The sequence below is a fragment of the Nelumbo nucifera genome, chromosome 1 (genome assembly GCF_055504915.1).
Source record: "Nelumbo nucifera cultivar China Antique chromosome 1, China Antique-T2T, whole genome shotgun sequence".
Classification (NCBI taxonomy): domain Eukaryota; kingdom Viridiplantae; phylum Streptophyta; class Magnoliopsida; order Proteales; family Nelumbonaceae; genus Nelumbo; species Nelumbo nucifera.
In genome coordinates this window covers 153,480,601-153,506,742 of record NC_142649.1, presented here as the reverse complement: position 1 = coordinate 153,506,742, position 26,142 = coordinate 153,480,601, and the positions used below count along the sequence as shown (strand labels likewise).

Below are 26,142 nucleotides of genomic sequence, written 5' to 3'. Positions count from 1 at the left end.
TTGTAAGTGACTCAGCAGCAGAACCCTACTTCTTTCATCTTCACTTTGTACTTTAGTGTTCGCCTATGAAACCGGAAAGATATAATACTAAAAAATCTTACAGCCAATAAATCAGTGGTAGAGGGGTCAAACCTCTTTTGGTACCATATCTTTTCGGTATCACAGATTTTCCCTCTATTATTTTCATTTTGGTGCATTTTCTTAAGTCAACAAACAAACATTGCAAGGGAGAACCAAAAGGCAAAATTTAGAAAACCACCTTAATGAATTATCAACTCAAAGATAACCAAGAGAGACGAATTATCAATTCAAACCATATTAATAAATAGAGGTGTAAATCGGGCCGTGCCGCCCATGGCCCGGCATGATGGTCTACGGGCTATATTGGTCCTGGGGTTTTAGGTCCACGGGTCAGTATGGCATAGCCTGCAGCTCGACCTAGTACGGCCCGCAACATGGTCCATATATATTATTTATATAATATTATATAAACTATAATTATATAATAATATATAGTATATAATTTATTAATAAAATAAATATTTTTTTCAATTTTATTATACTAATTTATTTAGTTATTGTATATATAAGCAATTGTATACACAAAATTCATATAAAGTTAAAATTTTAAGTTTTTTGTCATTTTTTTTAAATAAATAGCTTTGGCCTGATGCACGGCCTGACTTGACCCAAGGCTCGACCCATGGTCTAGCCCAGCCCGCGGTATGACACAACACGACATGGACCCGCATGGGCCTGGACCATGAACTGTGTCGGATTAACCCCCAAAATTTTCATCAGAGATGGCAACACGACCCGTAACAACCCACGGGCCAACACAGCACAGCCTGCACAAAATGCACCCGCAGGCCGTGCTGTGCCAGCCCGGCCTAACCCACTTTACACCTCTACTAATGGATGAGGTCATCATCGTCCTATCCAATATACTAATTGGCCACGCCTCTGGTAGTTTTATGCACCTGTTAATGCATACAGGACCAGAATTATTACCGAAATATAACCTTATTAGCCCACGCCTCTGGTAGTTTTATGCACCTGTTAATGGATCTTATGCTGTGTTGCTTGCAGTGTAATTTTATTTGTACTAGTATAAATGTATGAAAATATAAATGAAAAAAAATGTAAATTCTTGATTAATTTTGTTCTAGGTTTTACTTTATTCTATTTCATGTTTTAAATTACTTTATTTGTATTGCAATTAAACAAAATAAATTAAAATTTCAAATAAAAATAAATCGAAATTTGCATTCAAATCATTTGCACTGTCATAGTTTCGCATCAGTGTAAATTTATTTACATTGCAACCAAATACATTAAGGACATGAGTTAATATTGGGTCCATGTATATTGATGCCGCGTTGTTGGTACTGATTACTGATTCATATTAGGTGGGAAGAAATTGGCTGTATATGCTCGACAACCACTGCTGTTCACAGGGCTCTCCCTACTTGACATATTTGTTTCTCTAAACTTCATGCAGCAGCAACAGTATTGAAGGCATTGACCTTATGATTAAGGGGGCATTGATCTCCATCATGGATATTATTGTTTTCATTTATTTTTTAAATCACCACATCAGCAAATAAAAAACGAAAATATGTTCTTGAAATCTATTTTTATTTTAAAATAAAAAACAAGTTAATTTTATTTCACAAAAAAAAGCATAATTTTAGAGCCATCAACAAAAATAAATTTTGTAGTGTATAAATTATATGATCTATAGAACATCATACATGATATATTAAATAAGCAGATGAAAACATGACCTCGAAATTATAAATTCCAAAACATGTTTTCATTTTCAATTTTGAAAACACCCCCTGAAGTGTCATGTGGTGAGAGCCCTATATATACCTTTGTTTTTCCCTTTAAGAATGACCATTGCATATTTCTAGTCATCAGTCAAAATGGCAAATTCACCACCAAAGTGATTGTGAATTCTAGGGGTGATCAAGAAAAACCGAACCGAACTGATGAGACCAAATTGATAGTTCTGGTTAACCAAATTGATCGTTTGGTATTTAAAAAAAAAAACAAAGGTACCAATTCGATTTCGGTTAACTAATATAAAAAATGGATAGTTAACCGAACTGACCTCATATATTTTATACTATCTATATATTATAAATGAATATATATGTATATCTATATACATATATATAATATAATATATAATATATTATTTATTATTTATAATATAATATTTTATATGTATTTCTAATTTTTATACATATTTATATATTTATTTATAATATTTTATAAAAAATAAGAAAATGAAAATTTGATGAACCAAACCGATCAATTTTAGTTACTGGTTTTCCAAAAACCAGTTTTATTGGTTCAGTTTGGAAATTAGGCCCACGTTTCAATTAGTGAATTCCCATCATTAGCCAACCCTTGGGGGAATATTAGATTTACAGTATTATTTTTGTTTTTCAAAGTCCTAGAAGAACGGAAACCGAATGAAAGGAAGAAGGGTAAATTGCAATAAAGCCACTGGTACATTTGGATTCTAATGCTTTGCCGCACTATTAGCATTTTTTTAAGATTGTGTTTTCAACCCGTTATTGACTTGGCTAGTTGAACCGTTTGAATAGTCGCCTGGTCATGATTTTGGATCTGGTTTGAGTAAAACCTAAAGAAAAGTCAAAACCAATTGACTTGGTAAAAAAAGTTGGACCATTGACCCAGTCATCTAAGTCGCGGGTTGCATAACTGTGTATGCAAATTTCGAGAGGCCATAACTTTACACTTTGATGTCCGATTGAAGTGTTTTTTTTAGTAACTTTTTGAAACGTATGTGTCCCAATGGCCTATAGGCTCATTGCCTTGCTATTTTTGCCAAAAATAAAAAAGAACTTTTTGGCATCAAATCACAATCTTTAATACTTTTTATAAAAATAATATATATATATCATATTTAAAACATAATTATACATTATTTATTGATAAAATATGTATTTCTACACACACACACACACACACACACACATATATATATATATATATATATATATATATATATATATATACGAGAGTTAATAATTTAAGTATAAGATTTAATAAGAGGGGATTAAATGAGGTGGGAAGTAATACTTGAAGTTACATTTTCAACCTAACCATTAGAGATGGATTAAATACACAATTATGGTCATTTTAGTATCCATTAAAATTGGCATTAAAGGTGTAATAAAATAGCTTTTATACCCTTTATCAAACAAAGAATTAGAGGGTACTTTTAGTCCAAAAAAATTTTACATTTCATTCACACTTTTTATATATAGTATAGATAGTATAGATGTGCTTCTCATCCAAGTCTCCCTACTATTTTTTGTCTAATTTTTAGTTTTATTTCAATACACGCTTTTGACATTTGACCACATTAAAACTATATTATAAAATTAATCTAATGATTCTAAACCATCATTGGCTCAAATAGTTATCGGTTCATTGATTTGGTCATCTTTATCAACGAAGATATATGCCGTTGGAAAATCATGATACCAAAATAACTTTGACCAATCAAAACCTCCTATAAATTTTAATAAATATCATATAATTGGTTACAACTTTTATGATACATGTTCATTAGCTTAATGAATCATTTTAAGCCATCATATGCTCGAATGGTTCATTGGTTTGACCAACTTTATCAACGAAAAATATATGATATTAGAAATACATGATACCAAAAGAGCTTTGACCAATCAAAACCTCCAATGAATTTTAATAAATACCACATAATTGATTAATTGGTTACTACTTTTATGATATCGATTCCTTGGTTACATTTTTTTTGGGTCCATATTAATAGTTTTTTTATAAAAAAAATTTCATATTGCTAGAAATACATGATATAAGTACAGTTCTAGGGATGGCAATTTTTCCCATCCCCGACGGGGACCTGACTTCCTTGACCCGATGGGGTTAGGGGTGGGGATTGTTTTGGCGGGGCATGGATGGGGATGAGGATTAATAGGAATCCTCGATCGGGGTTAGGGTCGGGGATGGGGATTGAGATCCCCACCCCGCCCCAACCCCGATTAACGATTCTATATATAGATACATATATATATATATTAAATGTTATTTATATTAAATATACTATTATATTATATATATCAAAATATATTTCAAATATTATTTATAATTTAAATAATTTTTTTTTAATACAATTATCTAAAAAACATTTCAAAAAATCGGATCCCCACAAAAAACCCATAATAGAACAAATTTTATCCCCCACAAGAATCAGGAATGGGAATGAAGTTAATTTCAAATTTGGGATCGGGAACGGGGAATATGATCCCCGCCCGAACCCGCCCTGTTGCCAATCCTAACGGATTTGTAATAAAATGATCCGTTATTCCTTATGGGTGACGGGTCGAACAGACGAACCGGCCGGATCAACGACGGCTTGCAAAAAAAAAAAGCCTACGGGCAAAGTCGGCGACAATAGGCGGACAAGCCTACATCACCGGACCAGACAAGCCTCTTACACTAAGTGCCATAGGCGGTTCTCCTAAATGGGCCCTACAACAGTCACCAGCTGGAAAAGTAGAATCCACAGTGGCATAATACCGTAAATTACATAGAAATTACAGGTAAATTTCAACCCCTTCCACCCTCTCTCTCCTATATTTCTCACTGTTTCTCTCTCTTCCCGTTCGCAGTTCTCCGTCGCTGTCTGTCTTTCCTCTCTCCCCCCCTCAACCTTCACCAAATTTAGCGGCAGACATCCACTAGAGTAGATCTGAAGTTCTCCCACCGGATCCGAAAACCTTACTCCCCTCGGCCATGGAGGAGGCACTGGAGTTGGCGCGTGCCAAGGACACCAAGGAGCGGATGGCGGGCGTCGAACGGCTCCATGAACTTCTAGAAGCTTCTAGAAAGAGCTTGTCATCGGCCGAGGTTACTTCTCTCGTCGACTGCTGCTTGGATCTTCTGAAGGACAGCAATTTTAGGGTTTCTCAGGGTGCTCTACAATCCCTAGCTTCTGCTGCTGTGCTTTCTGGTGAGCATTTGAAGCTGCATTTCAATGGGCTTGTTCCGGCTGTCGTGGAGAGGTTGGGGGATGGGAAGCAACCGGTTCGCGATGCTGCTCGTCGACTGTTACTTACTCTTATGGAGGTTGGCCTTTGGATTTTATGGTGAATTGGATTTGATTCTGTCTGATCTAGTTTTTTTCCTTTTTAATTGGAATCTGCATTTTGGAATTGGTTTTAGTTAAATTGAGATCGATCGATTTTATTTTTGGTTTCTGTCGACATTTTTGTGTAAAATTATAGTTTGTGAAGTTTTTGATGGTGAGATCACACTGTACACGACGGTGGCATTGGAAAACAAATTACAGCTTGATTTATGGAGTTGGATTTCATATTGTTGCTTCGTATTTTTTCTTTTTTTTTTCTTGTTTTGATTGCTTTTCTCAACTTGTTAGTGTGTTTGCTTCTTGTTTTAACCTACTCCAAGGTTGGCACTTATTATTCCTTTTAAAATTTGTACTTTGAAAACTGATTATTTATTTCAGTGTCCTTCTTTGGTTTCGCTTAAAATCCTGAATTTTATTTGTCCAAAAGAAAAGAACTGATATTCTTGTTCTTTTTTTTTTTGTTAATTTTGTCTCCAGTAATGGAAGTGTAAAATGATGACTAAACTGTTTTCTGTTTTTGATCACCCTTTGATTTGGAAATGTGTCTGTTAATCCTAAACATGGAGTTGAAAATACTAATGGTTGTATAAAACAAAAGGTGTCTTCACCAACAATCATCGTTGAAAGAGCTGGGTCGTATGCCTGGACTCACAAGAGCTGGAGAGTAAGGGAAGAATTTGCACGGACTGTCTCCTCAGCAGTTAGTCTCTTTGCATCAACTGAGCTGCCCCTTCAGCGGATTATACTCCCTCCTGTATGTTGTTTTTTTCCAATGATAGAGTTCCTTGCATTATATACATCTTTCAAGAGCCAGACTTCTATTCTTACTTTTATTTGGTTCTTTACTTTCATACGTGTGTAGATTTTGGAGATGCTGAATGACTCAAATCATAGTGTTAGGGAAGCAGCTATGTCGTGCATTGAGGTGAGTATGATTCTTTGACATAATAATTATTGAAGAATTGTATTTCCTAAGTTTAATGGTACTTCCCATTTACCCAATTAAGTAAATTAAGTTTTGTGCTTAATTTAAACCTGGCTCTTGATGTTAATTTAAAAAATTTGTATTTGCAACTTATGTTGTTCCCATGTGCTACTTGTAATTTATGTGCCATTGTGGTATCAACATAAACCATCATCCATTGATGCTCCTACTGAGCTATGTGCATGCAATATTCTAAGCAGAAGTAAACTTTTAACCCATAAACTGTGTAGCATGTTTGGTGCTCAGAGCATTTATAATTTCTTGTGTGCCAATTTTTTGTAACCACTATAAGAATTTGCTTGTAGTGTACTATTATTGGTCACTCATCTGGCATTCAAAATTCTTTCAAATATAACAGAATGATATAGAATGTCAAATTTCCACTATTTTGGTTAAAAAATAAAGAACAAATTGTATAAAATAATAAAATATAGATAAATATAAAGAATGGAAAATACGTTCAAAATGGAGAAAAGTAGAAAAAATGAGGGTAAGGAAGTTATAAAAATAGAAAAAAAAGTTTGCTCCCTCTCTTCCTTCAATGTATAAGGTATGGTGCCTCCTGTGGAAACAAAGTGAAAGACCTTTGGTGGGGAGATGTGCCATTATGCCCCTAAAAGACTTCTTTGCCACAACTATTTCTATCTCTAATCTGAAGCTCAAACCTATCTCTTCTTTGGTTTCTACAATGGGTAAGAGTATGGCATTTATTGTGTAAATTAGCTTTTCGTTTGTGTTGAATAAGCAGGGAGAAAAGGAAAAAATTCACTTAGAAGTGTACTTCAAGAACCCATGGAATGTTACAGCCTGATGCGTACCTGACATAGACACTTTATCCATTTGGGTATGTCCTTGCAACACTGCCCATGGTCCAATCACAAAAAAGGTTCTGTGTCCATTTTGAATGACAAAATTACCTTTATTAGATACACTTATAGAGCTCCATAGGGAAACAAGCATAATGATGAGCCTTATCCCTCTATCTCCTGAATTGCCATCCACACTTTATCCTCAAATGGCTTCTCGATCTCTTCTTTCTGAGATTTTGGCAGCTGCTCAAAATGCATACCATCCAAAGTGGATCTGGCCTCCACTTTAAGCAATAAGCAGAATATCTCAAATCTAAAGGGACTCACTTTTTTGATATGTTTGCCTCCATTTGGTAAGATGTGTTATGATCATATAGAGACTGTGGGACAGTGGGAGAGTTACTTGAGTAGTATTAGGAAAATGGTCTACCTGGTTTGTTGAATCATAAACCGATTGAATTTGATTAATGCCAGATTCCCGTGGTTAATTGTCTAGGTATATTATATATAGCATCTATCAGAGGAAGATTATGCAGCTCATGTCTATTAATTCACTCAGTTAATCCATGCATACCTGGCACTAGTCTGTACCCGCTTTTCTTCTCATAAGATAGCCTGATAATGTTGGGTGAGCACTTGGTACCGATGATCAGATAGCTTTAGATTGAACACTGAGTCTAGCAAGAAGGTTGAGGGTAAAAAGTGCCAACCAGAAGCTTTTTTTGAAGAGTAAATGAAAATTCATCAAATAAAAAAAGATGAGTACAATCCAAATGGTGACAAGGTGTTACCATTGCTCACACAACAAACCAACTCTTAATAAGAGCAGAAATTAATTCAAATTACAACCACTGAATTTCTAGACCATTCCAAAAATTCCTCCCCATTTCAGATCTGCTGATTTGATCAAATTCTGATAGCACCCAAACCCAATCTGCTATTAGCTTCCCAACCAGAGCAATTAGTGTTTCAGTGTTCTTTGATTTGTCCTCAAAGAGTCTTCTCTTTCTTTCATTCCAAAGAACCCAGCACACTGCAAAAAGAATGCAGCTCCAAACTATCCTTGCTTTCCTGCTTCTGTTAAAGTTTGTCCAGGAAGAGAAAATTTCTGTTGTAGAGCTTGACTGGAAAACACTCTCCCCAAATAAAGAGAAGTAGAATCTCCAAATGACCTTTGCTGTCTTGCAAGAGTAGAACAGATGAAAGACAGTTTCTTCACCCTCCCAACATAATAAGCAGGCATTTGCCAAGTAAATCCCTCTGCTCTTTAGATGGTCAGCAGTAAGTATGCTGTCCAAAGCAACTAACCAAGTGCAAGCTTCCACTCTGGGAGGAACTGGGTTCCCCCAACACCATGTAGAAAGACTTTACAGTAAACACCCCATTCCTAGACTCTTTCTACCACAACCCATCCCTCAAAGAGGGAGAGACTTCAACTTTCTGAAGTGTTTCCAACAGCTGAACACATTCTGCTACCTCCTGGTCCAGAAAAGGTCTTCTAAACTTGGGGCACCATACAATCTGGTCACCCCTCAGTTCAAAGCAGTGGGCTACCTTGACTTGATGTTCAGTCAACTTGAACAGCTTCGGGCATTACCTCACAAAGTTTTACTGCTGCACACCACTTTAGATGATTGGGATTAATGCATCAGATGAATTAGACTAGTAAAGAACCTGAATGCCTGTTTTTTCTGGGAGGATTTCTTTGGTTTTGGCTGTTATGAAGTTGGGAAAGATGTTTCACTCAGGAGAATTATTTTTGGGTTTAAGTGGTATTTGGCATGAAGTTGCATAGCCATTGTATGCTTCATGCTGGTTCTGATTTTCCGTGTTTTTCCTTGTGGTTTTCCTTGTAAGTAGGTTATTTGTTGGGTTAACGTTTAGGACATTGGTCTGGATTGTAGGTTCCAGATTGGGGCATCAGACCTGTTGGTTGGGTTTGGGTGGTATTTGGGCATCAGACCTGTTGGTTGGGTTTGGGTGGTATTTGGGCATCAGACCTGTTGGTTGGGTTTGGGTGGTATTTGGAGATTTTGTTGTAGTGTGACTAGTGTCTGGGAGTTTTTCAAATGGTGTTGGTGTCACAATGCTTTTATACTTATTCTTTTCTTTTTATTGCAAAAAATCATTCTACTTTTGTTTGCCCTATCCTGTTTCTCCCACATGTTATCCTGGGCTCTTTCCTCATTTAACCATTTATAACTGAGATAGTGCCTTTGGAATCATCTCTCAACTGTCTATTTTCAGTCACTGAGAAATCTTCTACATTAGGAGAAATCCAGGCAAAATTCCTCCAGAAATTACCTCCATGGCAGAAAATTTAACAATCGCGACCCAACTTTGAAACTGTAGTGCTTGAATTATTCATGTTTTGTTCTTCTCTATCACCATCACCAGTCGTGAGGTAAACGGCTTTGGAAATGGGACCTTATTTGACATTTCCTTCCTCTTAAGCAGAATCACTCCAGTAGTACAAGGGAAGATTTTCCAGAGTAGATTTTGTCAACGTTATTCTACCCCCCATGGAGATATTAGTTCCACTTCTGAGCAGCTAGCCATTTCCTAAACCTTTCTACGATTTGGTTCCAGAAACTACAACTTCTAGGATTGCCTCCCAAGGGGAGACCCAAGTATTTCATAGGCCCAGTGCTAGTCGAACACCCAAGATCTCCTGCAATGGTAGCTAGTACATCATCATCCACCTTCACTCCAGCTACACAATTCTTCTCAAAATTTACTCTTAAGTTTGACATCCTCTCAAATAGCCTCATCAACACTCCTCCTCACCTCTTGAGGGTTGCTACCATCACAAAAAAATATTATATCATCTGCAATGTGATTGATTACTTTTCTAGAAGGTTCAGTTTTGTTTCTTGTCTATATATGTGTGGTGCCAAGATTTTGTTTGTTAAAAATTTGGCACTAATTTTTTTATCATTATCAAAAAATTTGGCACTTATTTCTAAAATGTGTTTGTAGAATAATTTCAGAGTTCCCTTCTCTGATTGATGCGGATTTGTTAACTCAACAAATTGTGGCGTGTATTTGATTAATTTTAATTGATCTTTTTCCCTTTTCAGGAGATGTATACACATATTGGGTCTCAATTCTGTGATGAACTGCAACGTCATAATCTTCCTACATCTATGGTGATCATTTAACTATTTAACATTTTCCTTTCTACATGCCCCTTTCTTATCAGTTCTATGTCTTGATTAATTGTGGTTTACCTTGGCTTTCAACGGTTGTACTTATCATGGTTTTATGTAAACTGGAGTTATGTTATCTGGAAAATGGTTTTATGAATTGCCCTTTGTTGTTGTTACTGATTCACCTTAAATGAAAATTTTGATCTGCAGTTGAAGGATATCAATGCCAGACTTGAAAGGATTGAACCAAAGATCCGTCCTCCAGATGGACTTTCAAGTCACTTTTCTAGTGGGGAACTGAAGTCTGCCAGTCTAACCCAGAAAAAGAGTAGTCCAAAGGCCAAAAGTTCAATACGTGAGATGTCCCTCTCGGGAGGTAAACGCGATTTGACTTTAAACACTGCTGAATTTGATACTAGTCTCAATCTTCTATTGGTGTTAATATGAACAAAATTCTTGTTTCAGAATACTTTTTGTACTGTTCATATTGGTGTTAATACAAACAGTCCACATTTTAAAATTCATCATAAGCCTTTATCCACTTTGGATTTTTTTATACTTGGTAATCTTCAAATTTGGAGGAGACTCTTTCTGAATGCAATTATTGGCAGGATCAACTGGTGGTCATCTATTTGAAGGAGTTCTATGGTTTCTGTTCAAACAATTTCAGGAATCAGTAGGAGTTAATTCTTTTTGGTTCCTCCCTTGATGTTTAGTCATTTATGTATATAATCTACATTGTTTTTTCTCATTTATGTAAAACCATTCATACACTGGATCTTTTGGTCTTTCACCTCATTTTTTATAGGAAACGGTAACTTAAATTAAGATAGATCATGGGAATACAGGGGCCCAGTTCCCATAAGAAAGGAAACTGACCCCCCAAAAGAATTCAATTTACAATTCAGCCCTAGTTGTCCCTTATTTGGCTAGTGTATCAGCCAAACCATTTTCTGACTCCTAACCCATCTAACAGATGCACCTAAATTCAATTTACAATTCAGCCAGAACAATTCACCCCTAGTTGTCCCTTATTTGGCTAGTGTATCAGCCAAACCATTTGCTGATCTCCTAACCCATCTAACAGATGCACCTAAATTCAATTTACAATTCAGCCAGAACAATTCACCCCTAGTTGTCCCTTATTTGGCTAGTGTATCAGCCAAACCATTTGCTGATCTCCTAACCCATCTAATAGATGCACCTAACTCCCTTGGTAAGCTTTTAATCTCCTTCATGACCTGCCTGTGGATCCAAATTCTCAAGCTACCTGTTTGTATCCACTCTATCACCAATTTTGAATCTCCCTCCACTTCAATTTGTTGAAGGTGTTTGGAGATGCTTCTAGGTGTTTCCTTAAACCTATTCGAGTTCTAATTTTCTTTTCTGTTTAATGATTTTTTTTTCTTATAAAAAAATTGTTGAAGGCCCAGTTGTTTTCACCAATCTCAGCCCTTTGAGGAGAGCTAGAACTTCGGCTCTTAGAGTCACCTTCTCCTATTGGCCCCGAATACAAAGCCACCACTGTCCCTTCTCCATCTCTTATTACTCCATGTCTCCACCAGTGCCAGATGGACCCAGGTTACCAAAAGAGCTCCCGTCAAAGTTCAGCTTCAGTCTTTGACTTGTTGATGGAGCCCAAACCTCCTGTATAATAGCCCTTGAGGTTGAAGAAGTTGCCACTGAATTCCAGTTTCTAATGGTATCATCAATGGAGACATCCTTGAACAATTCCAAAGTTTTTACTCAATGTGCAACCCTGAACGAGATGCCAATTAATTCCTCCTTTGTCTTCATCTTATCATGAAAAATATGATTATTTATTTCTCCCCAACTTGCCCAAACTATTGCTGCCCTTGTAGTTCTTCACATAGTTTTGCCCTCTTTCTTTGGCTGTCTAAGAAAGCTAACATCAAATACACCTGCAACACAAGAAGGAGGTGTCCATCTGCAACCAAAAAGATTAAAAACCATTCCCAAATACTCAAAGCAAAAGAGCAAGAGATTAAAAGGTGGCTTTTGGCTCTTCACAGGCATAGCATGGAATACAAATACTCGGGGAGAGACACCAAATTGGTCTTTACCTTTTTCTATATTTATTATTATTGCATAATTAATGTGAATTGTCTTTTCGTACCCAGAAAAGGGAAAATATACTTCTTTGTAATGAAATTCTAATTGCTTTTCTCTATAATTAGGATTTGATATTATGCAGCCATGAAGCTTACAGTGTTTGTTCCCTTGTGCTGTGTAGGAGAAAGTGATGCTACAGAAAAAACTGTAGACCCTATTAAAGTGTATTCTGAAAAGGAGTTAATCCGGGAGTTTGACAAGATTGCGTCTACTCTTGTACCAGAGAAGGATTGGTCTCTCCGCATAGCTGCCATGCAAAGAGTTGAAGGACTTGTTTTTGGAGGTTTGTATTAACTATATTATCTTCATGCCTCATCTCTTTATTTATTATTGATGAGATTAAATTTGTAGGCCACAGGGTGGGAAGCAAGAAGAGACAATAGATTAGAGGGGAAAAAGAACAACCACTCCACACACTTCCTATCGACAAAAGTCGCCCTACACACAATATCCTTCTCATCAAGAATCTCTTGTTTAATTGCTTGATATTTTCCTTTTTTTCTTTTAAATCCCTCTTCGAAAAAAATATCATACAACTTTGGTTGATCATTTCAAGAATGTTTATGGTTCCTCATCCCTCTGAGATTTTCTGTCACTGGTTTGGATTGGCCAATCCTAGACAGAGATTCAGCCGCTGACTTAGAGAGAGCCTTTGAGGGGTTTGAAGTGAAAAAGGCAGTGTTTGGGAGATTATTAAAGGAGATTTATTAGGGATGTTTAGGGAGTTCCATGAGAGGGGTGCCATCAATGGAGAAGCAAACGCTACCTTTGTTTCTCTTGTCCCTGAGTCCCCAATCACTTCTAGACCTCAGGACTTTAGGCCCATCAGTCTTATAGGGAGCCTTTACAAAATCACCACCAAAGTTCTTTTCTTGAGACTGAAGAAAGTGTTACCACTCCTCTTTCAAAACCAAGGGGCTTTCATCTTGGGTAGGCAAATTATAGACCAAATTCTGATAGCCAACAAAAATGTGGAGGAAATGAGGAGAAGAGGGTATAAGGGTTGGGTTTTCAAACTTGATTTGGAGAAAGCCTATGATTGTGTGGATTGGTTTTTCTTGGACCTGGCCTTGATGAATTGTGGGTTTGGTGACAGGTGGAGTAAATGGACTAGGGGCTGCAGCCAATCATGTCACTACTCCATTTTGGTCAACGGGGTAGCTAAGAATTTCCAAGCTAGGAGAGGTCTAAGGAAAGGGGGTCCACTATCAACTCTTGTTTACCATTGTAGTTGATGTCCTTAGTTGTTTAATCCAAAAGGCAGATGAGTTTGGCTTTCTGAAAGGCTGGCAGATAGGTAGGGAACAGGTGGTGATCTCGCATTTACTCTTTACTGATGATGTCATGATCTCTTGTCAGGATAGAGGGGTAGGGGATGTGAGAAACTTTCAGCTATTGGTGAAGTGTTCTGAAAGGATTGCTAATTTGAAAGTAAACTTGGAGAAGAGTTGTTCAGTGGGTTTAATTTAGAAGAGAGCTTCTCAAGGAGATGTGCAGAAATATTAGGGTGTGCAACTACTCAGTGGCAAATTGAAATATCTGGAACTTCCATTAGGAGGAGCCTTTAAGTGTTCTAGCTTTTGGAATCCTGTCATTGACAGATTTACTAAAAGACTAACAAGTAACAATGTTGAAGAAGAATTACATTTCCCTAGGTGGTCGGATCACACTCGTTAAATTCACTTTTGGCAATCTTCCAGTTTACTACCTTTCAGTGTTTAAAATTCTGGTTTCAATAGTGAAAGGATTGAAAAAATAATGAGAGACTTTCTTTGGGAACTTGGAAAAAGGAAAAGGACCATTTGATTAATTGAAAAACAATGTGCAAGTGTAAGGAGGAAGGGGGTTTGGGTATAGGACAAAGAACTTTAAATAACACTTCTCTTTTGGGGAAATGGTTTTCGAGATTCCCCATTGATTCATAGAAGCTTTGGCACCTGGTCGTCAAAAGTATTCCCAGGCAACAATCTTGTGGGGCCTGCCTTCAGATCTGAAAAGTTTATTCCTCAATTCTTTTTTCTCCTTGCCAAAGAAAAGGAGAAAGGTGCAATGGAGGTGCACAAGGGCAACAATCTTGTGGGGTGTGTGGGAAGAAAAGAATAATCGCTTTTTCAGAGAGAAGGAATGAGCTACTGAAGAACTGCTTGGCAACATCTCTATTAAAGTAGTGCATTGGGTTAAGACTCTGGATATCTTCTTTGATTCTACAATGGATGGCATTCTTAGAAACTGGAAGCAAGTGGCTAGTTCTGTTTCTTGGACAGCAAAACCTGTGGTTAGTTGTGTTCCTCCACCTTTGGGACACCCAAAACTTAACTTTGATGGATGCATCCTGGGTAATCCTGGGCCTTTAGGCGTAGGTGAAGCAATCAGGGATGAAAATGGCAATATTTTAGAATTCTGCTCAGGTCCTTTGGAAATAGGAAACTCAATCTGGGCAGAGACTTTGGCAGCACTCATAGTCTCATAGGTCTGAGGAGGCTAAAAACATTGAATTTGAAGGTGGAAGTGGAAGGAGACTTAGGAACAATCATTGCATGATTAAAGGATGAGCAGAAGGTGCCCTGGAGCTATAGATATGTCTTCAGAGGGCTAAAAAATTAATAGAGGACCTCCAGGCACAAGTAAAATGGATTCCAAGGGCTGCAAAACAAGGGGTATCAAGGGATCATTTGTACTGGGGCCAATTGGTTAAGTTTTCCTTTTTCTTTTTCGGCTGTTAGCTGAGGCTGGCCTCCTTAGTTGGGATCTCCTTTATGATGCACTTTAACCTCTTTATCTAATTAATAAAATTCTCTGCTGTTGCTCATAAAAAAAATATCATACAACTATTTCAGGTATTTGTAGGGTTTCCCTAACATAGAGTGTTTTTGGTTTAAGTTTCATGTCAATTGGGTCAGTAGTTAGTTATAATAGTTCTTTTGGTTAAGGAAAATTGAAGTAAGTTTTGTATTTTTCCTTGTTTTTCAATATGAGTCTTTGAAGGAGTCTAATTGATATTTTTTTATGTATTTTATTGGTGTCTAACGATTAAGTGTAGCTTAGGTAGTTATTATTTAATGTTTTATAGGTTTAGGAGGTTGTAAAAGCTCTTCAACATTGTTAGTGTGCACTATTATCTTATTATTGTTGAGTTGTTTCTACTAGTAGAAAACTGCTGAATCAAGAATCTGTAAAGAAAAAGGATATTTCTTGAAGAAGAAGAGAAGGAGAAGAGAAGAGGAAGAGAAGAGGAAGAGAAGAGAAGAGATTGTGAAAGAAAGAGAGCAATAATTCTGGCCGCTCTCCTCACTAGTATTTATACTTTTAATTAAAAAGGGTACAATGACTAATATGCCCTTATAGGGCGGCTAACAATTAAACAGCATAAATAACTTAAAAGAACTACTGAAAAAGGGACCCAACAAGAGTGATGTGGTCCTCACTTCCTATCTAAACAAAAGATAAACAAAACAACTACTAAAAACTGCACAAATTGCCCAAAAACCTCAAATTCTCCCCCTTAAGTTGGGAGTAAATGTCAGACATTCCCAACTTGTGTAGGTTATGTTCAAGTTTGTTCTTTGCAACCCCTTTTATGAAGACATCAGCTAACTGTAATTCAGAGGAGACACAACGCAAGCAAATTTCTCCAGTTGTCACCCTCTCTCTTATGAGGTGTCTATCAACCTCAATGTGCTTTGTCCCGTCATGCTGAACCGGATTGTGGGCAATATTGATTGCAGCTTGGTTATCACAATATAACATCATGGGCTCCTTATCCTAATCTCACTGAATAGGGATCTAACCCAAAGTAGCTCTTAAACACTATGGGCCATGGATCTATATTCGACCTCTGAACTTGACCTAGCCACAATTGACTATTTTTTACTCTTCCATGAAACAAATTTCCTCCCACAAAGGTTCATACCCTGATGTGGATCTCTTGTCATCTAAACAACCTACCCAATCTGCATCTGTATATGCCTCCAATTTCAAATTCCCATGATTTGAGAATAGAATCCCTCTGCCAGGATGCTTCTTCCTACAATAAGTCCAACACATACTTCCTTTGAGAGATGAATATCCCATGCTTAGATCTTGTAACCTCAATCCCTAGGAAATATTTTAGTTCACCTAGATCCTTGATCTCAAACTCTTGTTGTAGTGACTTATTGAGTGCATCAATTTCCCTCGGATCATTCCCTGTAACAATTATATCATCCACATACACAATTAGTACTAACACAAGTGCTTCTCTCCTTTTCACAAAGAGAGTATGATCGGGCTGTCTGTGTGTATCCAAACTGGACAAGTGCCCCTCTAAACCTGTCAAACTATGCCCTAAGTGACTGTTTCAAACCATACAGTGATTTCTTCAGCCTACAAACTTTCCCCTCACTAACATTTTTATAAAAACCAGCTAGAATGTCCATATATACCTCCTCTTGCAAATTACCATTAAGGAATGCATTTTTTAACATCAAACTGAAAGAGGGGCCATGAATAGGTAGCTGCTAGAGACGAGGATTCGAAGTTTCCTGGTAATCAATACCATAGGTTCGTATATACCCTTTTGCAACCAACCTTACTTTGTACCTCTCTATACTGCCATCAACCTTGTACTTCACAGTGAACACCCATCTACATTCAACTATCTCCTTGTCTATAGGAATGTCAACTATCTCCCATGTCTAGTTCTTAACCAAAGCCTCAATTTCTTCTTGCATAGCTAGTCTCCACTTAGGTTTGGAGAGAGCCTCACTGACATTCATGGGTATAGACACAGAATCCAAGGAAGAAAGAAATGCATGGTAGGAAGGTGATAGTGCACTGTAGGAAAGATGGTGTGAGATGCAATGGGCTTTACACTTTCTCTTTCCCTTGCGGAGTGCAATGAGAAGATCAAGATCAATGGGATCAGCTGCAACATTAATGTTAGGTACAAAAACATCATCATCAGGAGAAATAACATGCTCAGGCTCAATGGAAATACCTGGAACTGTATTAGCCGAACTTGGAATCTCAAATGAATTGACGGAGAGTGGTGCAGGTTCTTTTATTGGAGCATGTGTGGAGTCATCCTCTTCTTGCGTTGGCGTTGAAAAAACTGTGAGACTGGCGGTAGTGGAACTGGAGTTGGGACTAAAGCTGCTGATGGTGGAACGACAGGTGGAAATGATGGATTAGATGAAGGAAGAGGAACAAATTGTGAGTTTTCCTCCCCAAAACACTCCCCCCGAGGAGAACCACCAGAGAAAAAGAATGTAGATTCAGAGAAGGTAACATCCATAGTGACAAACTTGTTCCTTGACACTGGATCATAACAATGATACCCCCTTTGGTTTTGAGCATACTCAAAGAAAACACATTTCTTGGCCTTAGGATCCAACTTCCTGCGATGAAGACCAAGAATGTGAACAATGCAAACACACCAAAAACATTTCTTGGGCAGCTCGTGCCTCTCCTATGGGCAGGCTGTATTGTAATATCTTTTTGAACTTCTTGAATAAAATTTCAATCATTTATAAAAAAAAAGGTATGTGAAATATCTCCCCACCTAGAAAAAGAAGACTGAGTGGCACCTTAAACCCAAGAATGCGTGAAGGTACATGGTTAATCAAATACATCATCGTGAGAACTGCATCCCCCTAAAACGAATAGGAACTGAAGCACACACCATAAGACTTCTTGCCACCTCACAATGTGTCTATTTTTCATCTCTGCTACCCCATTCTGTTGTGTATATGCACAATTACTTTGATGAATCACCCTTTGCTCCAAAAAATGTGGCCAAATCCTTCTCAAATCCTTCTCTAGCATTTTCTAATCTGAAAACCTTAGTCCTCACTCCAAATTGTGTGAGAACCATTTAGTAAAATTGTCGCACCAAAATAGGTACCTCATCATGTGATCTCATCAAATATATCCAAGAGTATCGTGTGTAATCATCCACAAACAAAAAGAAAATAACACTAACCACCCATAGAAGAAATATGATAAGGTCTCCTTACAACAGTGTGAACAATACCAAAAGCAAAAGAACTTCTATTATTATTTGGTTTAAAAGAATGTCTACAATGCTTTCCCAACTGACAACTTTCACACTCCAAACTAGATAACTGAACAGACTCAAACAATTTTGGAAACAAAGATCTCAATGAATTGAAAGAAAGATGACCCAAATCATTATGCCAGAGCATAATCTGATCTGACTCACTGACTTTGATCTACTACTACTGTTGCTACTAACATGATGGCTCTGATGTCTTAGAATCTCATCCAAAAGGTAGACTCCATTCACCTCACGATCACTCCCAATCGTTCTCTTTGACTCCAGATCCTACAAAACACAATTGTTAGGAAGGAAGGTCACTAAACAATTCAAATTTCTTGTTAGAGAACTCACAAAAAGGAGATTAGTATGGAGTCTAGGGACATGTAAGACAAAGGATAAAGTGATGTCATTAGTTACTTTAACTGTCCCTTTCCTAGCAATGGGAATATGGGAACCATCTGTTGTAGAGACTCTGTCTCTACTAGAGCACAACTGGTAGGAACTAAAAAGGGTAGATATATTGGTCATGTGCTTAGATGCTTCTGAGTCTATAATCCAAGGAGGTTCCTCCTTACCTGAGGTGGATGCATAATTTGCCACCACATATGAACTACCTGTATGAGCAAAGGAAGTTGTGTGATTGGCTCTTGCACTCTGTTGCTCGTCGAAAGAACTAGAACCGGCTGAATCCTTCTTGCTCGTAAGCTATCCATACTTATCCAATTCAGTTTTAACTGCTGCGACTGCAATGGACTCCAAGTCAGCTTGGGTAAGAGGTTCCAAAGAGTTTCCTGTAATTGCCACATTTGCATTTCCTTTCTTGTTCTTGACCCGAGCTGTATGAAATGTGGCTAGCGCTTCCAACAAGTGTCTCTGGTATGCTTAGCCTTCTTGCAATAGTCACACACCAAGTCCTTATCCTCCCTCCTAGTCTCACTACTCCCCCTGTCTCCATTCGGCTTAGATTTGACTGTACTAATCATAGCCGACTGGTCAATCCCAGGCTGTCTCGACATTCCTTCTGCTCTCCTCTCCAAAAACAAAGGCATAAGCTTAAAAAAGAGTCACACTTTCTCTGGAAAGGATGTATTGTTTGGCAATATCAAATTTAGGGTTCAATCCAACTAAGAACTCAAAGACCCTATTCTTCTCCACCAACTTCTGATAGGTTGTTGTATCATTTGTACTCTCCCAAACCACAGTTTCTAAGTGATCTATTTTCTGCCAAAGCGTTTTTAGCATGGAGAAGAAACACATAGCAAGAGGTTTATCTCCATGTTTTGTATTAATCACCTGATTCCTTAACTGATAGGCTCTAGCTACACTTTGTTTCTCGGAATAGGTTTCAGTCACTCCATCCCAAATCTCCTTTGTAGTATTAGCCCACAAAAAAATTTTACCAAGGTGAGGTAACATAGAGTTACACAGCCAGAACATCACCATGTAATTCTCTTCTCCTCTCTAGTGATGTACCCCAGTTTCCCATGAGCACCAATGACCATCTTGGCTGATTGTGCCCATTCTAAATAATTTGTACCATCTAATTTCATTGTGGCAATAGTTCCAGACCCAAAAATATCACTAGCACCTCCTACAGTGGACTTCTGCTCGGTACTCCAATTCTCCATTTCAACTTCAAATAATTCAAAAACAAGAAATAACTAGGTAGAAAGCCTCCAAGATAAATCGATCTCACACACAAGGGTAACAGACCTTACTGGAAGAAGAAAAGCCTAGCCGAAGAGAAATCCCTCTTCTCCCACCGTCTCCCACTGAAGAGAAAAGTGAATCGATCACTCTAGAAGGCTCAGAACCTCCTAGAAACCAAACCACCCCCTATATCAATCCTAGAGAGAAGTCCAACAAGGTCCAAGTGCCCAATATCAGATCAAAATTGAAGAGTCCAACTTGACTAGGACTCTTCTCCACACTCCAGTTCTTCCTGTTTTTCATGCAAAAACATAGATCACCCTCTTGATGATTGAAACCCACCAAAAAAATCCAAGAACTGGGCAGTCTGAAGTAGATCGATCAGCCCTTTATCTCCTCATGCAATCGACTGATCTAGGACTGCATGGAAGAACTCCAAGAAACCCTAGTCTTGCTTTGATACCAAGTAGAAAACTGCTGAATCAAGAATTTGTAAAGAAAAAGGATATTTCTTGAAGAAGAAGAAGAGAAGGAGAAGAGAAGAGGAAGAGAAGAGAAGAGATTGAGAAATAAAGAGAGCAATAATTCTGGCCGCCCTCCTCACTAGTATTTATTTATACTTTTAATTAAAAAAGGGTACAATGACTAATATGTCCTTATAGGTTAACACATAAACAACATAAATAACTTAAAAGAACTACTGAAAAAGGGACCCAACAAGAGTGCTGTGGTCCCCACTTCCTATCTAAACAAAAGATAAACAAAACAACTACTAAAAACTGCACAAATCTGCCCAAAAACCTCAACTACTAAAGGCAAAAAAGGAATGAAGTTTCTTTTATTGTTCTCTCTAGTTGATTGCTATTGAGAACTGATTAGTTTGCTCTCAACTTACTTCTATTAGTTGTTCTAAGAGATCTTCTACTGTTTTCATTCTGTTAATCTCCAGTTACATTATGACATAATATTTAAGGTTAGAAAAATAATGATACTTCTTTGTTTAATGTCCTATCAGGTGGTGCTGATTATCCTTGTTTTCCTGCACTCTTGAAGCAACTTGTTGCTCCTCTGAGCACACAACTATCTGATAGGCGATCTAGTATTGTCAAGCAGGTTTGGTGGCACTTAACTGGATTGACTTGCTAGATACAACTGATTGTTGCTATCTTCTCATTCTAAAATGATATTTGCGCTTTTTTGTTAGCTTATCTATCTATAAACTCTCTCTTTTTGGTCAGTGTTGTGAAAATCTTACAATTTATGATATGATTCACAACTTGAATCATGAATATCAAGGCTTTTGGTTTGAATCTTATGTTTGAACCCCTTTTGTAAAAACCTTACGCTTTTATTTAAATCTTACAATTTGATTTAGGAATCTCATGATTTATATGATTCATGTGACTCAAATCAATTCAATCAAGAATTAGCTCTCGACTTTGTCATTTCTTTGCTTTTATTTTGTTTTGTCAAGGGAGACTTGTTTTAGAGCCCTTTCTAGAAAATTTAGGTTATTTAAGACCCGATAATAAGTTCATTTTCCATCATATGTAGGTTAAAGAGCCATTGATCACTGTATGTGGATTATTGATTTTCAAGTTAAAACATGATTATATCATCCTAGGCTTCTAGTGTACAAGCATGGTTTGTATTATCAAAATCAATGAACATATTGCTATGTAGGATTGTGGAGGTCTTTTGCTAAGATGTTTGGAAAATCTAAAAAGTCAAGAAAGTTTTCTAGGAACATTAAATTAGTTAATAAGTTTTCATGAGATCTTTTTTTTTTTATCAGCAAAATTTATATTATTATATTGATTGGAAGGGAATAAGTACAAAAGTGTCTCCACAGTACATAAGCTGATTTACAAAGAAACCCAGTACAAATGTTATCTTACAGCTTCTTGTTTTGCTAGGGAGTCAACTAGTCCATTTGCACTTCTAACCCATTTGAACTCAGCATTTAGGTCCTTTGCTATCCTTTCCACTTCCCTGAAAACATGTTTGAGGGTCCATGGGATATGTCTTTTACATCTTGCCTACAAAATAATGATTTTTGAGCCCCCTTCCACCTCCACTTGTTTGAAGCCCAATTGTTTTGCAAGCCTGAGCCCCTGTAGAAGTGCCAAAAGTACTGCCTCCACTGAATTTGCAGAATTGCAGTACCAATTGGCCCTGAATATAAAGCCAGTATCCTACACTCCGAGTTTCTCATTACACCCTCTATTCCTGCCAACCCTAGGTTGCCCAACGAGCTTCCATCAAAGTTCAGTTTTATTTTAGCACCTACTGGGGGTTTCCATTCTCTTCTTATTTCTTCTCTTAACTTAGAGGAAAGTGCTTCCTCCCTCCAATTCCTTATATTTTTTTTGGTCAATAACAGAATGCTTTATTAGATTATAAAAATTGTGAAACTTTAAGTACAAGAGAGGGGAGGTAAAATATCTTAACTCCCCCACAACAGAGAACAAGAAAGAAAGCTAAAAAGTGGCCCAAAACAAAGAATCCTTAAGCACCCCTTGCTTGGCTAACCCATCAGCCATGGAATTAGCACTTCTCTTCACCCAGCTGTACTTCACCTCAATATCCCTACTCAGCCATTTAAATTTTTTCTTTTCATTTCTGTAGCTCCACAAACCATTGCTGTCTTCCTTCAACCACCTAATTACCACCTCCGAGTCCCCTTCAATGATCAAGAACCGAATGTTTAATTCTGTTGCTCTTTTGATTCCTTCCAAAGCTACTAAAATCTCTGTGCTAAGAGAGTCACCCTCACCAATAGGGCCAGAGAACATAGCAAAAATAATCCCAGCCTCATTTCTGAAAACTCCCCCAATCCTAGAAGGCCCAGGATTCCTTAAACTATAACCATCAAAATTCAGTTTCATGAATCCTGAAGGAGGGGGGGACCAAGAAGGTCTAGAGGTCCTTTTGCACTGAGCCGAAGTAGTAATTTCTTTCCACTTTCTCAAAAGATCAGCCATGGAGAAATCTGAAAAAAGCTCCAAAAATTTCAGCCAGTGACTAACCCTTAAGTGTATCAATTCAGTTAAATTCTCCATAGATCTTTCCTTTCTGAAAAAAGTCTAGAGTTCCTCTCTTCCCATACGGACCGGCACACAGCTGTTCTAATGCTTCTCTACATGATCTTCCCTCTTTTCTTAGGCCATCTTGAGAATGAAGGAGAGAACAAGCTTTGCAAACTCACGGGGGGATTCCAAGTGCATTCAAACAAGGATGAAGCCCACTCCCAAATAGTCTTAGTAACTGGACAAGTAACCATAAGGTGGTAAGCCGTTTCCCCATTAGCTTTACAAAGAACACACCTATTGGGAAGTAAGCAAGAATTAGGTCTCTTTCTTTGAAGCAAGTCAGTTGTGTTTATTCTTTCCAGGAAAGTTTCCCAACAAAAACTACCGACCTGAGGAGGAATGGGTTTACTCCAAATCTCATTAACAGGGAAGGAAAGGCCAGAGGGAGCAGGAGGATGGACCAAGGTCTCAAAAAACGACGCACAGGAGAAGGAACCATTGGAGGATGGGGTCCAAATTCTGGAGTTATCCTTACTCGGGTCCAAGAAAACATTTTCAAGGGTGGCTATTAGAGACGACAGGCAGCCCAAATCCGTATCCCTTATTGTTCTCCTCAACCCTAGATTCCATCCAAAATCGGAATTAGAATCAGAAGGAACGAAAAAAGAAGAAATGGCTTCATTCTTCAGATTTGACAAACCATATAAGGAAGGAAATTGGTCCATCAGAGATGAGTCCCCAACCCAAGGCTGCTCCCAGAATTTTACGAGATTACCAGAGTTCAGATCATACCTTATCCCAGGGGAGAAAACTGGAAGCAAATCATGAATGGCTTTCCAAGGAGAAGCAACTGTAGTCCTTGCCAAGATTCCTGGATCCTAGTCATTGTCTTCCAGCCCATGTATACTAGCCACAATCTTCGTCCAAAGTTTGTGCCTTTCCATTGGAAACCTCCATAACCATTTCCCCAACAATGCCATGTTTCTTTTCCTGATATTCCCAATCCCAAGTCCTCCTAACTGCTTGCTTCTAGTTACCTCCAATTCCTTATATTGTCAGACACTGAGAAGTTGTGGAAACTGTCCATGGTTTTTACCCAGAAGGTTACCTTCACTTTAATACTATCTAGCACCTCCTCCATAGACCTACTCTTTGCCAAAAAATTTTTGTCATTCCTCTCCTCCCATACTGACAACACAATTTCTGCCTTAGTAGCTCTCTACAATACCCTTCTCTTCTTTAGTTGCCTCAAGAACATTAGGTTGAAAATATCTGCCATCTCTTGAGGGGGTCCCACTTGCAATCAAAAAGAGAGCAGAAAACTCCCAAATATGATGTACAAAGGAGCAGGAGGTTAATAAGTGAGATAAGGTCTGTCCACTATCCCTACATAAGAAGCACATATGAGGAGAGAGGCAAGAAGAGGGCCTTCTTTTCTGCAGCATATCACATGTATTTACCCACTCTCCAGCCCCTAATTAGACCCTGTGAATCTGCATCCATAATTATTCTACTTAACACTTCTCCACTAGGGTGAATAGGAAAGAGGATAAAGGGTCCCCTTGTCTTATTTCTCTCTTAGTTGGGAAGAAATCTTTTGCCACATGAGAATTGAATATTGGACTGAACTAACACAATCTTTAACCCATGACCTTGATCTTGCAGCAAAACCAAACTTTTCTAAAATTTATATAAAAAATCTTCAATAAGCTAAATCGTTAGCCTTCTTAAGATTCAATTTATACACCAAGTTCTTTTCTCTACTCTTTCTCTTTTCGACAACACACTCATTAGCCACTAGGATCTGGTCGACAATTTGCCTGCTTTCTACAAAAGCCCTTTTAAAAAGGTGAAATCACTAAGGGTAGCACCTGCTTAAGCCTCTCAGATAAGACCTTTGAGATGATATTATAAATGTTCCCTATCAAGCTAATTGGTCTAAAATCCTTTGGAGATTTTGCTTCCCTTTTAGGCACTAGTGAGATGAAAGTGGCATTTGCTCCAAAGGGGAGTTCCCCTTCACAATAGAATTCCTCAAACACTTCCAAAATCTCAGACTTCAGAAACTCTCAAAACTCCTGGTTAAAGGCCATTGAAAATCCATCCGGCCAAGGGTTTTAAACCTATCCATTGAGAAAATGGCTTCTTTGATTTCTTCCAAAGAAAATCTCTTTTCCAACAACATCGACTGTTTCTTTGAGATTACATTCCAATCCAAGTCATAGTTGTCAAGGCGACGCCTAGGCGGGCGCCTAGGCGACAAGGCGCCCTTGGAGGCTCGCCTCGCCCAGTCGCCTAGCGGTTTTGTATTGTGTCTTATAAAATACTTTTAATTTGTTACTTTTTTGAGATTATAATTATAAATTAGACATTATTAAACAAAAATATTCATTTTTTGTGTTTATAAACTAATTTCTTTTTATTATTTTCTTATTTGTTAGGGTTTAATCAACACAAACATTGCTAACTGCTGTATTGAACCCTCAAAGACTTCAGAATTTGAACCAATAATTAAGGGAAAAACTTAAAGTTTTGTCTAATCAACACATTTCTTCCTCCACATCTTCTTCTTCTTCCACCTTTTCTTTTCTTCTTTTCCTATAACAAAAACAGGGGTTCAGTCCCCATATTTTTTGAATTTTCTTTTCTTTCTTCTTTTTCTTCTCATAAATATGTTGATTTTCTAGACATAAACATGAAGTTTATAATTTTCTTATGAAAATTATGGATAGTTATTAAGGAAAGATGGTTATGGAACCTAGGGAACTACCTAGGATATGTTTTTTTCACTTAAAAAAGTCCATCACCTAGGCGACTAGGTGACAAGGCGCCCCCCTGTCGCCTAGCCTCGCCTTGGCACCTTGAAAAATATGAATCAAACTCTGGCACACCTAACTGATTCCCATCTGGAATTGAGAAAATAGTCTTAAAGTGATTTACAAAGACCCTTACAATCTCCTAAGGCTCTCTTAACACTTGACCTTCCACTTCCACACTATGAATGGTGTTTTTCCTTTTTCTACCTTTTGCAAGTGAGTGAAAGAATTTAGTATTACCATCTCCTTCTACAATCCATTTACATCTTGACTTCTGTCTCCAACTAATTTCTTCTCTGCTTAATATGTCCTCCAACTCTATCTTTGACTTCCATCTTTCCTCCTCTTCCAAGGTTCT

General features: G+C 37.7%; 1 protein-coding gene across 3 annotated transcripts in view; it reads left to right on the top strand.

Moving 5' to 3' along the window:
* Nucleotides 1–4,661: 4,661 nt before the first annotated feature.
* The window catches only part of LOC104587651 (CLIP-associated protein), a 65,961-nt gene continuing 44,480 nt past the window's right edge, over nucleotides 4,662–26,142 (top strand). For all 3 annotated transcript variants that reach the window (XM_010245350.3, XM_088894771.1, XM_010245349.3), the window contains exons 1-7: nucleotides 4,662–5,151; nucleotides 5,772–5,927; nucleotides 6,036–6,098; nucleotides 10,048–10,116; nucleotides 10,327–10,492; nucleotides 12,371–12,532; nucleotides 20,952–21,049. In XM_010245350.3, the coding sequence (XP_010243652.2) occupies nucleotides 4,819–5,151; nucleotides 5,772–5,927; nucleotides 6,036–6,098; nucleotides 10,048–10,116; nucleotides 10,327–10,492; nucleotides 12,371–12,532; nucleotides 20,952–21,049 (1,047 nt within the window). In that variant the 5' untranslated portion in view covers nucleotides 4,662–4,818. The remainder of the gene's footprint in view (nucleotides 5,152–5,771; nucleotides 5,928–6,035; nucleotides 6,099–10,047; nucleotides 10,117–10,326; nucleotides 10,493–12,370; nucleotides 12,533–20,951; nucleotides 21,050–26,142) is intronic.